The following is a 12,466-nucleotide window of genomic DNA, read 5'->3' on the forward strand; positions in this document are numbered from 1 at the left end:
GCCACCATGTTTTGTACCGGAAGTGAAGGCGGGACTTTTGTATAACGTACTGAATGCGTGCGTGAAGTGTGCAGCGTTCCTTCAATGCGCTGAATTCAATTCAAGTTATCAAAACACAAAGCAGCTAAAATGATCGTAGGAATGAAACGAGAAAGGGATATTGACGAAGACGACGACGAAGAAGGTATGTTTGGGGGGTAAATGAGTTGCTTAGCAATGGTCATGAGAAACACGATGCAAAGCTGCAGGCCTCGGTTTTGTGTTTACTGCGCTGAAGTACATTTAAAGGTGCATTCAGTAATTTTTCTCCTTAAGAAATGTATTGTAATTTTGAAAGACATGTATAAAATCATTACCACTTTCATGAGATTAAGAATCCAGGCAGATACCAGTAACCTTATAAAAGCTGTTTTATTCTGCATGGAGAGGGTCTCCATATGTAGGCTGCCATGTTATGATCACATGACCAGCCAAATATTACTCTCTTTATCCCGGGAAGCCTTGTTATTGTACACTTTCACTCATTAATTAAATAAAATATGACTGACTGTAAATTGTGAATTTCTGCAATGGCATCTGCAGCTGAAAACGATTAGGCTACATTTACTTTTATGCATTTAGTAGATGCTTTCATCCAAAGTGACTTCTAAAATGAGGAAGGATAAAATCAATTCATCTTAAGGATTACAAAGTTTCAATAGAGCGCAGCAGTGCCTACCCACTTATTCAGCCATCTGGGTTACAGAAGTATTTTCCCCATTCATTTTTTTCATAGACTTTTCATAAAATACTTAATAAAAGAGTTAATCAAACCAACCAACTCCGAGGTAAATCACATCATCACAAACTTTGTTTTGAGGCAAAAAGGGGTTGAGAATCAAATCAGACAAAATAGAAAAAGGTACAAGGCTGTGCACTTACTGTCTTTCACAAGGGCACAAACTACAATCCCATGAAGCATTGTGAATTATGTCATTGAATAAAAAGTGATGGGAATATATAAAACTATTGATTTTAAGTTGTTAATTCAAAGTAGAGAAAGAATATATTTTAAGTTTATTGCAAAATGTTGTAATATATACAAATAGATAAGTAGTTTATGAGTGAAGGGAGACTGACTCGATTACGTCATTCACAGTGCATCATGGGAGAGGGCGGTCTCTCTGAGGCACATTTTGTTGGCCGCAGTTCTCTGGTTGGTGAAGCTTTCTCTGTTGAACAATGGATAATATAGATGTTTGCCATGAATTCCACTATCAAACACGATTTTAAAACCATGATGTTGCCTTCTGCATACGGATGGCTTCAACCGAAGCATATACCATCGATGAACAACCTCTGTTGGTCTGCCTCTAAAGGTTTATAAGTTATTGTTGAAAATCAATTCCTCTATAGGAATATATGAATGGAATTTTTTACTTCCGGAACCAGACTGTTGCGCTCTGTTACTATTGCATTGAATGATGCTGCATCAACACCCCTAGGTGTTAGTATAAGTCCCAAGACGATGTGCAGTTTACAACAAAATTTCTGAAAACACCTTTAAAGCATATTTAGATGATGCTTTGTTTTAACCAAACTACTCATAAAGAGTAGTTCCTAAATTGGCAATTAACAAAGTGTAGATATGTTAGATTGGCTGTACTTGTGCACATTTAAAAACAGTAATAGCAATTGTTGAACTAAACTCTTATTTCCCATTAACGTTCTTGTAATATGCCCATATTGAAATGTCATTATTGATATGCAATAATGAAAGGTATCAGGTATCATTATTTTCAAGTGCACTTTTTCTTGTCATGATTTGGGCAGGATAACAGTTTTGATAATGTCCTCTTGTATTTGCTTCATTTCAGAGGTGCAGGTAAAAATTGGCCGTTCTCAGGGTTGTGAAGACCGAAGAAGCCGGCATTGTCCATACCTGGACACAATCAACAGGTTAAATAATATTACTGAGAATGCCTTTCTTATTGCAACATCTTCTGCTTTAACAACTGCTCTTCTCATTTTTTAGGAGTGTTTTGGATTTCGACTTTGAGAAGCTGTGTTCGATCTCTCTCTCCCACATTAACGTCTACGCCTGTCTCATCTGTGGGAAATATTTTCAAGGTAAGTTTGGCACCAGTCATTTTAACCTTGTTTAGGATGCAAGATGTAAGAGAAGACAAATTATGTTAACAAGAAAGCAGTTTAAACGAATGGCCCACATCCATTTCAGATTATACCAAAGCAGTTTGTTTTTCAGTTCTGATCTGTAGGACTATTTATTTACACTGTCAAATTGCAAGTGGTGCAATCCAGACAGCGTAGTAAATATATCTACTATTGATTGCCATGGTAACGTGTCAGCAGATCGCCAAGAGTATTTCTACATCAACACAGCTGTCAGCGTAGAATATAAATATATTGGATATGATTCAACAAATATGGTTTAAATCGGGTGTGTAAAAGATGTGACGTGTCAATTCAAGAATGCTACTTCTGCCAATGTTTGTTTTGTTTGTTTTCATCTGCTTTTCAGGTCGAGGTCAGAAGTCTCATGCGTACATCCACAGTGTTCAGTTTACACACCATGTTTTCCTGAATCTTCACACACTCAAGTTCTACTGTTTGCCGGACAATTATGAGATCATTGACTCCTCATTAGAGGACATTACGGTGAGTACAGAGGTCCTCTGATATGAGGATTCTTTAATCACTTGGTCAATAATCATTGTCAGTGTTCTTGTAGTGTAACTTCTTATCCAGAGAATTTTATAGTGATAGACCGATATACAGTATATCATCGAGGCCGAATAATCTGCCCCAGGCAAAGGATGTATATGTCTTTTTCCAGTGTGTGCATTTCTGATTTACTTTTTCTTATACATTTTTTTGTTTTAGTATGTGCTGAAACCCACATTCACCAAACAGCACATCTCTGGATTGGATAAGCAGGGAAAACTGTACAGAGCCTACGATGGAACAACATATCTGCCTGGAATTGTTGGGCTCAATAATATCAAGGCTAATGATTATGCTAATGTGGTGCTGCAGGTAAGATGTGCAGACAGTTATAATTGGAACTATTTTCAAATGTACAACTAGCTATGCCCATTATCTGAACTGAATAGAAAGGCAAAATGGATCAAATTATCCTCTTGCTTTGGCTAAAATGAATAAATTATGCTTTCAACCCATCTTAAGCCATTTCTAAAAGCACTTAAAAACCACAAAAACGTTTTCTTGCCATTCTAGTGTATTTTTAAATGATGATTATTCATTTTTTTAATTACTAGTTATGTTTTACGTTATTTTTTATATTTAAAATATAAATTTATATCTATTAAATTTTAATTTAAGGTTTATTGCTAGAGTGATGGTGGCGGCATAGTGGGCTAAAGCACATAACTGTTAAGAAGAAGGTCGCTGGTTCGATCCCCACGGCCACCACCATTGTGTCCTTGAGCAAGGCACTTAACTCCAGGTTGCTCCGGGGATTGTCCCTGTAATAAGTGCACTGTAAGTCACTTTGGATAAAAGCGTCTGCCAAAAACAATGGGCAGAATTTAAAATAAAGAAAAATTAAAATAAAACCTGTTTAGTCCTTTAAAAATGTAAGCAGAAGCTGTGAATATACAAATCTGCTATATTTTTACCTTAAAGGTAACCTTTGAAAGCAAAATTGTGTAATTTCTGCGCTCATTAGCATCACCAACAGAAAACTAAACATTATTTTCAAAGCTTCAGTTTTCAAGAAAATCAACCGTTAATTGTTTTAATTATAGTTGCCTCTGCATAAAAATCTATGATAATAGAAAGTACTTTAACTAGGGCTAGGAATCGATAAACATTATTAATAGCGATTAATCACTATTAAATTATGGGACATGATACATTACAACAAACAGGGTTGGCGGTTCGATTCCTGGCCCACATGACTCCAAATGCCAAAGTGTCCTTCGGCAAGACACTGACCTCCAAGTTGCTCCCAATGGCAGGCTAGCACCTTGCATGGCAGCTCTGCTGAATGAGTGGGTGAATGAGTCACAGTGTAAAGCGCTTTGAAAATCGCTAAGGTTAAAAAAGCACTATATAATTGCAGACCATTTACAAATATTTAAAATTGTCATAAAATATTTACACTGTCTCAAATAACTTGCAAAATATTGGTTAGTCATTATTTATTTAAATATGTACATATTAATGTTCACTTCTGTTTATATTTTCATTGGGCTTAATTAAGTTAATTAGATAAATTATTACAGGTATTAATCTTTAAAGTATAAGTATACATGCCATAAAATCAGTGGACATACTGTAATTAAAAGTTGGGCAAAATGTTCTGCCATTTTCCATTTGAGCTTTTTTTTTTTAAATAGGATCAATTTGGGCAGATTTAATTCATATCAAACTATATTGGTAAGAGAAACTAAAGTGTACATTGTCAATGCATTATTAGACACTATACATAAAAAAATATAAAACAGATTGAATCCTGAAGTTTAATTTGCTGAAGTTTGAAATCTCAAAACTATAATTTTCTCTGGATGCTATTCAGTCTGTACAAGTATACCTGCTGCATCATGCTGAACGGCCAGGTCCTTCAGTCTCTATCGCGTATACGCAGGATCTCTCTCAGGCAGTTTCGCTTTTCACACCGGTTCAGACGCCAGTTGTACAGCAGCTTGCCCGTAACTCGTGAAAGCCTGGTTCACTGCTTATGGTTGAATTCTTCATTCTCTGTACAGTAAATCCGCTCCAATGTTTATTGGGCTCTGGACGTGTGTCGCACGTAATGAATAAGCATGCTGCTCTTCACAATCGAGTCGAGAGTGAGTACCTCCTGAAAATGTGTGCATATATATATATGTATATATGTGCCAATTTTAGCCACAGAAAGTGGGGAAAATATTGGTAGCAGTTCGCCTGTGTTCCAAGTGTCCCTGGCAGGCAGCAGAGACCCTAACCCTGCCCCAACCCTAATCAGAGTCTGGCTGAGTAGCCCTAATTTTAATATTGAAAAAGTTACACATGTTAGCTTTAAATCTATAGCCGTTGCCAAAAGTATTGGCATTGACATACATTTTGTGTTTTGCAAAGTTTGCTGCTTCAGTATTTGTAGATTATATTTTCACATGTTTCTATGGTATACTGGAAAACAATAATAAGCATTTCATGTTTTAAAGGCTTTTATTGGTAAAGACATTCAATATATGCAAAGAGTCAATATTTACAGTGTTGACCCTTGTTCTTCATAACCTCTGCAATTCGCTCTGGCATGCTGGATATCAGCGTCTGGGCCAAATCCTGACTGATGGCGATCCATTCTTGTCTTATTAGTGCTCAGAGGTGATCACAATTTGTGGGCTTCTGCTTGTCCACTCGCCTTTTGAGGATTGACCATAGGTTCTCAATGGGATTAAGATCAGGGGAGTTGCCTGGCCATGGATCCAAAATTTCAATGTAATGATCTCCGAGCCACTTCATTATCACTCTTGCCTTGTGACATGTTGCTCCCTCATGCTGGAATATGCACGGATCATCAACAAATTGCTTCTGGTTCGTTGGGAGAAGTTGCTCTTGCAGGACATTTTGATACCATTCTTTATTCATGGCAGTGTTTTTGGGCAGAATTGTGAGAGAGCCCACTCCCTTGGATGAAAAGGAACCCCACACATGGATGGTCTCAGGATGCTTCACTATTGCACGACACAGGATTCATGGTAGCGTTCGCCTTTTTTTCTCCGGACTATCGATTTTCCAGATGTCCCAAACAGTCGGAAGGGGGCTTCATCAGAGAAAATAACTTTGCACCAGTCTTCTGCTTTCTACAGAATTTCAGTCTGTCCTTAAAGTTTTCTTGGAGAGAAGTGGCTTCTTTGCTGCCCTTCTTGACACCAGGCCGTTATCCAAAAGTCCTCACCTCACTGTGCGTGCAGATGCACTCACACCAAACTGCTGCCAATATTGAGCAAGCTCTGCACTGGTGGTGACACGATTCCATAGCTGACTCCTCAGGAGGAGATGGTCCTGGTGCTTGCTGGACACTCTGGAACGTCCTGAAGCCTTCTTCACTGCAGTTGAACGTCTCTCCTTGAAGTTCTTGATAATCCAGAAAATGGTTCTTTCAGGTACAATATTCTTTGAAGCAATTTCCTTGCATGTGAGGCCATTTTGATGCAAAGCGATGATGGCTGCATGTCCTTTCTTTAGAGGTAACTATTGCTAACAAAAATACAATAATTTGAAGCACTTCTTCCTTCCTTTTATAGCAATCAGTCTGCTCTTATAATCCAATCAGTATGATTGAGTGATTTCACCTGACTAGTACTCGTTCACACTTTCCCAGGTGCTGCTGATATGATTAGTGAAATGATGTTAGCTGGGTTTTAGCAGTGAAATTTGAGTTTTTGTTATGGTTAAAATTTTTTGGTCAATGAAGCTTTTTGCAATTATTTAAAATGCATCTGATCACTCTGCACAATAATCTAGAAACAATGTGAATCAACACCACAACAACTGAAGCACAAAATTTATGTCACTGCCAATACATTTAGCCACAGCTGTAGAACAATAGCACTTGTTTAAATGACCACATCCAGCTTTGGTCATTTATTCATGCTGGTGCTTAATTACCATTGTCTCATACCGTGTGTTCTTTTCTTTTCCGAAGGCACTGTCAAATGTGCCGCCTCTAAGAAACTACTTCCTTGAGGAGGAAAACTACAGAGGAATTCGTCGGCCTCCAGGTGACATCATGTTCCTACTGGTGCAACGCTTTGGTGAGCTCATGCGCAAGCTTTGGAACCCGCGCAACTTCAAAGCTCACGTTTCACCGCACGAAATGTTGCAGGCTGTTGTGTTGTGCAGTAAGAAAAACTTTCAGATCACCAAGCAAGGTATAACACCACAGGCCATCCTTACCAAAGCAGGTTTTTTAATGAGATTTTTGTAAACAAGTTTGACTATTTTGTTCAGAATGGAATACTAGCTGACTGCCTACTGAGTACTGTGCAGTATATACTGAATACTGCCTACTACTTTTTTGTTTTATGTGAAACGGTATGCAACAATAAACATATGCTACTTTGTAATGAGATCAAGTGAAAACATTGGATGTTTTATTTAGCAAGTGGTGTCCAATTTCTTATCTCGAAAGCAAGTACAGCTATTTTTAATTTTGAATCTAATGTTTGATCCAAAATCGCTTCTGGTTCAATCATCATTCTTAAAATGGAAGGTCAGTTTCAATCTTTTTGAAATTGAATTTACATTGTGGGATTCAGTATTCTAAGCAGTGTGCTTTGGCAAACTGTGAATTTTTGACAAATCTGAGAATTTTGTAAGCATACAGAAAATCTGTGTAGTAGGGCTGGGAATTGCCACAGACCTCCCGATTAGATATTACCATGATATTTCCTAGCCGATTCGATATGTACTGTGATTTGATGTTTTAATATAAAAACGTAACTCCTTTTTCTCAGAAAGAAATGTCTATTGAAGAACAGTTGTGTCTGAAATGACAATTTGTTTTCAATCTGTAAAATAGAATTTGCAGGTAAAATGTAGGGATGTGCAAAACTACCAATTTATAACTAACAGTCAGTTCATTGCCTGAGCAAGGCGACTAGTTAGTGCAAAGGAAGTCTTGAATAAAGCTGCATTATGTCCATTTAGTTTCAACAAACACATATATACAATATATAATTTTAACCTATTAAACAAATTTTGTTATTTTAGAATATAAAATATAACATATATTACCATAGGCTATTAACATACAAATGGAGGCTAAAAAGTTAACTTGTTCAAGAACCATTTCTGGGGCCGTACTGAATTATGACACACATCACTTCTAGTCACCATGTCATTGCATTTTGTTTGCATAAGCATCCTGAGATAGTCTGAGATCCTATGTGGTGTTCTCATAGGCAACACTGTTCTTACAAGCCGCTCCCAGATGACTGACAGAGAACAAAATGTGAGAACTCACAATTTGCGTGTGTTCAAGACACGGTCGCTCTGCGTGTGTTGGCACCAAAGCGCAAATTAAATTCTGAACAAAAAGCAAATCAGACACGCGCATCACCGGCATTTCTTTCATCTGTTCTTCAAAATATAATCGGCTGTATTTATTCAAGCACGGATCTTTGTGTCTGTAAATGTGCAAAATTACCCACCACTGCGCACGAATACCCTGGCTGTTAGATTATAAATATTGCGGGGCACAAAACGTAGTTTACATCATTTAACAGTCTGATAAGCCTTTTTACAGCTAAACTATTGATTAAAGCAGTGTCAGACAGAATCTGCAGAATGACTCCTGATTAATACTCTCCACAACACCTCTCAAATAAACTTTTGGATTAAGCATAATAACAGAAACGTTGATCACAGCAGATGATCAAAAGTCACAATTTTGACGTCCTACAGCAGGGTTGGGGAACCCTTCTCCTAGAGGGCCACTGTGCAGTATACTGTATACACATAATGCATGTTAAAGAAATAGTATGAGTAGTATGCCTTTTTGCACATGCTCTTTTTGTCATTTTCTCAAAGCAGAAGAGGGATGGAGAGCTTGCACTTTTTAACCAGATGTGCTCTTTTTCCTCTAGGGGATGCTGTAGACTTTCTCTCCTGGTTCATGAATGCATTGCATGGTGCCCTTGGTGGTACTAAGAAGAAATCATGTGAGTTTCCTTGTTTTTCTTGACCTTTGTGGAGTAGGCATTTTGAAACCTGCTAGGTCAGCTTTGTATTTGACAAGATTGCAGAGAGAAATTAGCTGTTGATATTTTTCAAGAGAGGTGAAAAGTAATCTGAGTTGATATTTTCCTCCTCTGCAGCTATTGTCTCAAAGGTGTTTCAGGGGTCTATGCGAATTTTCTCGAAGAAACTTCCACATCCAGATTTGGTATGTGACTGGACCATTAAGTTGCACTGGTATTTAAAAAAAAAAAAGAATGTACAGTATACAGTAAAACAAAGCTTTTATACAATAAAATATAATTTATTGATAAACATGAGTCCAGCTATGAGATTGTTGAGTATCAATTGATAAAAAGAGGACAAAAGAATATCAAGTTCAATTAGGCAAATGTTTATTTTGTACATTCATTTAAATGTTCAACATATTCAATTTAATCTCAGAAGTTAACATTAGCTTTGGTGGCCCTGGTAAATGAAGTACATCCTTTTTTCCCACAGCCTGCAGAAGAGAAAGAAGCCTTTCTCCTGAAGGAGGAGTACCAGGAAGAGATGTCCGAGTCCACCTTCCTGTACCTGACCCTGGACCTGCCCACCGCTCCTCTCTACAAAGATGAAAAAGAGCAGCTGATCATTCCTCAGGTTCCTCTCTTCAACATACTGGGAAAATTCAATGGAAACACTGAGAAGGTGTGCACTAACATTCTGCTTGCTGTTCTTTGCAAATTGGTTTGAATAGTAATGGGTTTTGATGAGAACAGTGCTTTTTCTTTTTTTCTTTTTTTTATTTGATATGTCTAAATTCGATATATCATCACATCCCATGTTTTGGAGGAGAACAGACCAATATCTAACCCTTGACATCAGCAGTCTCCTTGGCGATCATGATTTCAAGCTCGATTACACTTTCTAGTGCCATCTAGCCTTCTGCGATTGAAGTGTAATCAAGCTTAAAATCATGATCGCTAAGGTGACTGCTGATGTCAAGATTTATAGCAAAAAAGGAGTTATGTTTTGGTCTGTTCTCACCCAAAATCAATTAAATCTCTTTAAAAGACAGATTAAACCACTGGAGTCATAGGGATTACTTTTATGCTGCCTTTATATGCTTTTTGAAGCTTCAAAGCTTTGGTCACCATTCACTGAAAATGATTGGTCACCAAAGCTGAAATCAGTGGTGTAAAGGAGTTTCGTCAGCATTAGCTCATCTTCTAGGAAGAGGATTAAAAAATGTGGAAGACTTTCTCCATCATAGTTATTTGTAATATTTTGTACTGTCTAATGAAATAAAAATAACTCTCTTTTTGCCACAGGAATACAAGACATACAAAGAGAACTTTCTAAAAAGGTTCCAGCTCACCAAGCTTCCCCCGTATCTTATCTTCTGCATCAAACGATTCACGAAGAACAACTTCTTTGTCGAAAAGAACCCAACCATTGTCAACTTTCCCATCACGTGCGTTCATCTCTGCTTCCTTTCCTATTTGATGTTTCTGTATTTTGTTCTCAAGAACAATGTGCATGGGTTAAATCAACATGAAATTCTTTTAGGCATGCTTACCAAGTCTTTGTATAAAGCGATTTCGCAATATTGACATTCTCTGTATTGCAATGGAAATTCTTACTGTGAAAACATTGATCCACAATAGGAATGTTGATTTGCGCGAGTACCTCACAGAAGAGGCACAAGCTACTGAGAAGATCACAACATATGACCTGGTGGCAAATGTTGTTCACGATGGCAAGCCATCCGAAGGTTCATATAGAATTCATGTTCTGCATCATGTAAGTGGGTTACCAACATTTATTCTGTTGTAGACGACATCATCATTATTGGAACGGTTGGCATAATATTATAAGTTTAAACTGTGGTGGTGTTTGACAGGGTACAGGGAAGTGGTATGAACTTCAGGACCTGCAGGTGATTGATATCCTTCCGCAGATGATCACACTTTCAGAAGCATACATACAGGTTTGCATCTTGTTACTTTCATTATCATTTAACCTTGTCATTCAACGCCTGGTGAAGTTGGTGTTAAAACAGAAATGCACATGAAATTGTACAATGGGTTGAGAAATAAAAAGTACAATTTTTGGCCTTTGTTGGTAGAACCTTGACTCAACTTTGATCAGCTGTTGTTGTAGTTTTCATCTTAGTTTAGCATTTTAAAATGTTGGTCATGCAGCAGCAATAGCAATAACACCCCTATTTCACCTGCCTCACAGAATATGGCTAGATAATGTTCCAAAACAGCCTTGTCCATGGATAATGCACATTTATCATATATAGTAAAAATGTGTATGATTGCTATTATTAAATTATGTTTATGCGCATTACATCAGCCATTGGCCAGTTCACTGTCCATATGTTAGATTGACCAGTTAAAAACCTTGTGCATCAACGTGGCTTTAAAAATGATGGATACATAGTTTTGAAAGTATGTGAAGTAGTATTACAATAGCGTCAGTATCAGTATCCAGCCTTATTTCACCAAAATATTTCTTTTTGCAGATTTGGAAGAGACAAGATAAAGAAGATGGTACAAAAAGCCATACAGGGGCATAAGAGACTCAAGACTTCAGCATCGCAAAATGTAGGATGTATCGCTCCTGTATTGGATTCAGTGCTGAACTCTGAGTACTCTGCACTAGAACCCATCTCGGCTTCAAGAACACCGTAATGAAGTGAAAAAGATGCAATGAGAAAAGACTCATTGACTGACTGAAATCTGCTTCCAGATTCGTCTATTTCATGTTATTCTGTGCTGCTGCAGTTCAACGTAATTTCTGTATTCTTCTGGAAAGTCGCAATTAAATTGCTTAAGTTTGGCTGGGGTTGTTATATGAAACTTTTTATTAAACTTTCAAGACTACATACAGTGTTTTTATATAATTCAGCTGTCCAAAAAACAAGGATTGAGATTAAAACGCTAGTCTCCAAAATCACAAATAGCATTTGTTGTTGTGTTGTGTTGTGTGAGAGTTGCACTGCATTTCATCGCATTTCAAAGAAATGAGAATTAGGATTGTTGAAATGTATTTAGTGTATATCAGTGTTTGTGAACATATAACACATGTAGTGAACAGGATATTTCACCTTCATCACACTAACAGTAGTAAAATCCAAATGCAATTGTTTTGTTTTCTGATAGATTTATTTAAGCGTTATTAGCAGAGATCAGAGTTTTGCAGATGACAAGCATTCTGTTGCTCTGTTTTAAAAGATTTTTTTTAATTTACACTGCAATTGGAAAAAAGTGCCATTTTGCTTAAATCATCTTAAATCATATGCAGTTTTCCCTCAATTATTCTCACAAAAATGTAAATGGCATAAAGAAAATATGATTGTACAGCTAAACAATTTACAAACTTGACAACAAAAATGAAGTAACAGTTTTATTTATGTGACAAAATATTCTGTGAGCGTGTTCAAATGCATAGCAATACGACGAAGAAACCCGTGTAGACAATGAGTTTTATAATTAGAATATTTTTGATGTCAAAACGATAATAGTCATGCGCACATTGAATAAGCCAGGAAAGGTGTTTACAAATAATCTCAAAGTGGGCGTGGTTACTCCAGAAGGGGGCAGTGTCAAATCCAAAATGCCGCAACACCATAGTTTTACGATAGGGGCGCTCTATACTTTTGCTGGTGGTTTGAGCAGCAGCCCCTTTTTGGAGTTTTACCCTGCAGCGATATGCTTAAAAAAAAATTTGGCCGAACTGTGCTGTATGCACAGTTTTTTTTACGACATGACAAATGCCCCTTTTCCCC

General features: G+C 37.3%; 1 protein-coding gene across 2 annotated transcripts; it reads left to right on the forward strand.

Annotated features, from left to right (window-relative positions):
* The first annotated feature begins 37 nt into the window (after positions 1-37).
* usp39 (ubiquitin specific peptidase 39) lies at positions 38-11,627 on the forward strand. 2 transcript variants are annotated; one of them, XM_052120149.1, is made up of 13 exons: positions 38-184; positions 1,857-1,938; positions 2,015-2,109; positions 2,522-2,658; positions 2,884-3,036; positions 6,656-6,764; positions 8,598-8,672; positions 8,829-8,896; positions 9,190-9,378; positions 10,002-10,144; positions 10,338-10,473; positions 10,574-10,660; positions 11,201-11,627. In XM_052120149.1, the coding sequence occupies exons 1-13, from the start codon at positions 130-132 to the stop codon at positions 11,252-11,254; spliced, it is 1,383 nt and encodes a 460-aa protein (XP_051976109.1). In that variant the 5' UTR covers positions 38-129; the 3' UTR covers positions 11,255-11,627. The 2 variants fall into 2 exon arrangements, with proteins under 2 accessions (XP_051976109.1, XP_051976101.1); XM_052120141.1 differs by having other exon boundaries at positions 6,656-6,881; positions 11,201-11,626.
* Positions 11,628-12,466: the final 839 nt, after the last annotated feature.

This window comes from Xyrauchen texanus, chromosome 4 (assembly GCF_025860055.1).
Source record: "Xyrauchen texanus isolate HMW12.3.18 chromosome 4, RBS_HiC_50CHRs, whole genome shotgun sequence".
Taxonomy (NCBI): Eukaryota; Metazoa; Chordata; class Actinopteri; order Cypriniformes; family Catostomidae; genus Xyrauchen; species Xyrauchen texanus.